At 48.9% G+C, this 4890-nt stretch overlaps 1 protein-coding gene across 1 annotated transcript in view; it reads left to right on the forward strand.

The window, feature by feature from the left end:
* Positions 1-661: 661 nt before the first annotated feature.
* The window catches only part of ATOX1 (antioxidant 1 copper chaperone), a 22194-nt gene continuing 17965 nt past the window's right edge, over positions 662-4890 (forward strand). Inside the window, exon 1 of the mRNA XM_032259824.1 lies at positions 662-798. Within this exon, the coding sequence (XP_032115715.1) occupies positions 793-798 (6 nt within the window). The 5' untranslated portion in view covers positions 662-792. The remainder of the gene's footprint in view (positions 799-4890) is intronic.

Genomic DNA, 4890 nt, shown 5'->3' on the forward strand with positions numbered 1-4890 from the left:
CATTTTATATGTGAGGATATTGAGGCTTAGAGAGGTAAATTCATCTGCCCAAGGTCACACAGCTGGTAAGTGATAGGGCTGAGATTAAAACTCTAGTCAGTATGGCTCTGCTATGGACTGTACTCTGCCATGGTCATGAATTGTGTCCCCTAAAATTCCTATGTTGATATCCTAACCCCCAGTGCGACTGCATTTAGACAGAGAGCCTGTAAGAAGGCGATAAAGGCTAACTGAGGTCCAGATTATTGCCTCCTCCCCAAGCCGCCTCTCTTCCACAACCGCCCCCACCCCACTCCAGTCAGGGCCCTTCCTCCGCTGCCACGACAGTTCCTCTAACCCTGCACTATCACCGCGTGCATCCTTCGCGGCCTCCTGCTAAGTCATTTCCACTAGATGGCTGGCGCTCAATAAATACTGACTGGGTGAATAAATGAGAGACACTGCCCTTTTCGGGATGGATGGATCTGTCCTGGTCAAGGCGGGGACCTTCTGTGGTATTCCCTAACACAAGCTTGATCCGAAGTAGACGTTTTGAAAAAGGCCGACCGTCGATGGAGGCCAGCGCAGCGCCCACTCTTACCTCCTCTTTCCGTCCAGGCAGGGTGACCAAGGGCCCGGGCAATGGGAAAGAGGCGGTGCGCCTGGCTGCGATCCAGCCCGGAGGGGGCGGGGCCTGCGGGACGGGGCTTCCAACGCGCACTCTCGGAAGCGCGGCGGAACCCGCCCTCCGAGCCCAGAGAGGCGCTACTGCCACTGCCGCCTCACCGCCGCCGCACCGCCGCCGCCTCGGTCATGCCGGTGAGTGGCTGCGCCGTCCCCGCCGCGCAGACTTGCAGTCCCCTGCTTGATCCTCGGCTGCACAGCCGTTTGACCGGATGCTGCTCTTGAAGGGCTCAGGCCGCGACCGGAGCTGCTATTGTCCCCCTGCTTACCCCACCCAGCCCCCAGCTTTTGCGACCCTCCAGAAAATGGGATCCGAAGGGAGTTTAATCTAGGAGCCAGGCTTCAAAACGTCGGAGCTAGAAGCCCTCCAGGGGCGACAAGCCCACGCTTTCCCTGCGTACACGGAGAAACAGACCGGGAGCGGGGGCAGGGAGTCGCTCAGCAGGAGGCGGGAGGTTGCTGGCCGGCAGGAACTGAGACGCCTAGTCCCTGAGCCTTCCTACTGGCTGCCCTACCCGCGGAGCTGGCCTGAAGGAGGGCGGTGGGGAGGCTCTGGGCAAGGGGTGGACTCGGTTATTGCTTCACGGACCTGGCAGCTTTTCAGAGGTTCATGCTTTTCTTCATTTTCCTGCCCACACTGGCCTACTTTTCAGGTCAGCTCTGGGGGACACTGAATGGAGACACTTTCTCAGCCTGAACCCATAAGCCCCAAAGAAGTTCGGGAACCCCCCGCCAAGTCACCAGTTGCTCAGTGGCAGAGTCTGGGAAGTCAGTCTTAGCCTGCCTTTGCAGATCACTCAGTCTTATCACATATACCTTGCTGCTCATGGCCTCATTTTTTTATAAAAAGAATTGAGGCCTTTGGCAGACAAAAATATAAAAAGCCCAGTAACTTATTCCAGGTGGTGAAGTTGGCAGAGCCGACTTATCCTTAGGCTTCCCATCTCTCCATCCTGGTCACATGGGAAGTGCCTAGCAAAAGCAGCCACACCGGCTTGGGAAGAAGCTCTGATCTCAGTTGCATCTTGGTTAGGGTCATGTGGTGGTTTGCATTTTCTTCAGGGTGCCTAACTCATGGCTCTGGGTCAGGTGGATACCCAGAAGTATCCCACAGATGCCGTGTGTCTTAGCAGCTTGTCTTTTGGGAGCTGGCAGGTGAGTCTGAGGTCCCCTGGGCAGAGCCACAAACATCTCAGGTGTCATTTCCCTTGAGCCTTTGAGACAAATCCCCCAACAACAAAGAATGGACAAGAAATCTGGTAGAATCAGCCCTACCAGTTGAGCAAGTCGGCCTGAGGCAATGGTAGAAGACAGTATTAATTGCCCTGGGGCTGGGAGAGTGAGACCCCCAGGTTTTTTTTCTGGGGGGCAATGAGAAAAAAGCCAGTTTGATGATCACTGTATTCTGTGTCTTTTTCTGGGGATTTTGACAAAGACCCTCTGGAGCGGATGATGGGAATGAGGAGGGCACTTGGCACCATGTAGCACAAGATGAACAACTGAAGGAAGGAGGGTGTTAGTCAAGGGACTGCCTCAAAACTGGAAAGGGAAGAAAATATATATATATATATGTGTGTATGTGTATATATGTATGTGTATATATATATATGTGTGTGTATATATGTGTGTATGTGTATGTATATATGTGTGTGTGTATATATATGTATACATATGTGTGTGTATATATGTGTGTGTGTGTGTATGTATATATAATTGGAAAGGGAAGAGTTTGTTACCTGAGAGTTTTCTCAAATGCCTGAGGCCACAGGGTTTGGAATCCCAGAAACCTCTGAAAACCTGTGCCCCAGCTTGCCAACTGGGTGACCTCAGGCAAGTTGCTTTACCTCACTGCCTTGATTTTCTCATCTGTAAGATAGGGACAAAAACTTTGAGTTCACAGGACTGTTGTTAGTATTAATTGGAAAAATGCCAGTAAAACATGTCACCCAGCCACTGACATACCTAATCCCCAAGAAACGGTAGCTCCTGTGTAGATGTAGGACAAGTAGGCTAGAGCTATAGGCAGATAAGGCCGGGCACGGTGGCTCATGCCTGTAATCCCAGCACTTTGGAAGGCTCAGGTGGGCAGATCGCTTTAATGCAGGAGTTTGAAACCAACTTTGGCAACATGACGAAACCCTGTCTCTACAAAAAATACAAAAAATGACCTGGATGTGGTGGCCCATCCCTATAGTCACAGCTACTTGGCAGGCTAAGGTGGGAGGATTGCTGGAGCTGGGGAGGTCGAGACTGCAGTGAGCCAGCATCATGCCACTGTATTCCAGCCTGGGTGACAAAGTGAAAGAGAAACCCTGTCTCAAAGAAATAAAGAACTATAGGCAGGCAGTGTTCAATCCCATTTTAACAAGATCTCACTGGTTAAGCATTGAGGTTTTAGAGACTGACTACGTCCAATTCAGTCCCTACTCACTAGCTGAATCACTGCAAATGGTGAACTGACTCCTTAACCTGTTTTCTCATCTGTCAAGAAAGGATAATACTAGTACCTACCTCATGGGATTGTTGTGACAATTAAGATAATGCATGTAGAGTGTTTAGAACAATGCCTGACACACAGTAGACGTTCACATACTAGTATTAGTAAGCAGTAGAGTGTTCAAGGACTGAATGTCCTGAATATTTGAAAAAGAATTTCTCTTCTGGGGGAGACAGTCTGGACAAAATGACCCCCTCCTCCCCACCCTCCCAGTTCTGAGATTCTATTAAAGAAATGTTCCTTGGGAGGCCAAGGCAGAAGGATCATGAGGTCAGGAGTTTGAGACCAGCCAGACCAACGTGGTGAAAGCCCGTCTCTACTAAAAATACAAAAATTAGCTGGACGTGGTGGCATGCACCTGTAATCCCAGCTACTCAGGAGGCTGAGGCAGGTGAATCACTTGAACCCGGGAGGCGGAGGTCGCAGTAAGCCGAGGTTGTGCCACTGCACTCCAGCCTGGTGACAGAGCCAGACTCCGGCTCAAAGAAAAAAAGAAAAAAGGGCCGGGCGCGGTGGCTCACGCCTGTAATCCCAGCACTTTTGGAGGCCGAGGCGGGTGGATCACGAGGTCAAGAGATCGAGACCATCCTGGTCAAAATGGTGAAACCCCGTCTCTACTAAAAATACAAAAAATTAGCTGGGCATGGTGGCGCTTGCCTGTAATCCCAACCTACCTGGGAGGTTGAGGCAGGTGAATCGCTTGAACCCAGGAGGCAGAGGTTGCAATGAGCCGAGATTGTGCGACTACACTCCAGCCCGGGTGACAATGCAAGATTCTGTCTCAAAAAGCAAACAAACAAAAAAGAATTGTTCCACCTACTACTTTTAAAACCTACTGGCTTTTAAAATCTATCCATTTTATAAGTCTATAAAAGACCCCAGAGGCCCTGAGGAACCAGGACTACCCAGTTACGCATCCGGTGGTAGAGCCAATCTTGAGATTCTCCTGTAAAGAAATGATTACTCTGTCCATGAAATAGATTTTCCATCACTCTCAAATTTATTTTTGCCCCTCAGAGGTGGAGGAGGAGAGCACTGAACTGTAATGTTTATACCCCAAAGCTGGTTTCTTGCTTCTGACCTTTGTACTGTGGGGGATGAGACCTACTCCCTGTAATCAGCAGCAGAAAGCTTCAACTATCTGTTGCTGTTAGGTCCTTGGGCAGCAAAAAACTGTGCTCCCTAAAAATGTGTTTCTAATTTCAGAGCTTCTGCTGAGAGTCAGGGTTATGAGGGCTGGCGGTGCACTTTGCTATTCCGGAACCAGCAAGATTTCCCTGGAGCGAAGAAAGCCTAGCTTCATATTCCATACTCAGTAGTTATTTGCCACATGACTGTAGGCCACCTAGTGAACTCTTGGGGACTTCACTTTCCTCCTGAGTGAAGTAAGGTAAATAGCTCTCTTTCCAGGATCAGTGAGGACTAACTTAGATACTATATAAAGAGAATTTGACATATAATAGACAATCAATAGATTTAGCTCTTATGTTGATCTTGCAAACCCTTCAAAGCTTTGGCTTAGTATATAAGTGCAAACCACTGATGAATCTTGATTTTCTGCTTGTTATCGTAGAGCAAGACTCAGCAAACTTTTTTACAAGGCCCATATAGTAAACATTTTAGTCTTCACAAACCATAGGGTCTCTGTTACAACTACTCATTGCCATTCTAGTGCAAAAGTAAACAAATGAGTTTGGCTATGGCTTTTTTTTTTTTTTTTTTTTTTTTTT

This window comes from Sapajus apella, unplaced genomic scaffold, assembly GCF_009761245.1.
Source record: "Sapajus apella isolate SASKATOON/1434 unplaced genomic scaffold, GSC_monkey_1.0 scaffold112, whole genome shotgun sequence".
Classification (NCBI taxonomy): Eukaryota; Metazoa; Chordata; class Mammalia; order Primates; family Cebidae; genus Sapajus; species Sapajus apella.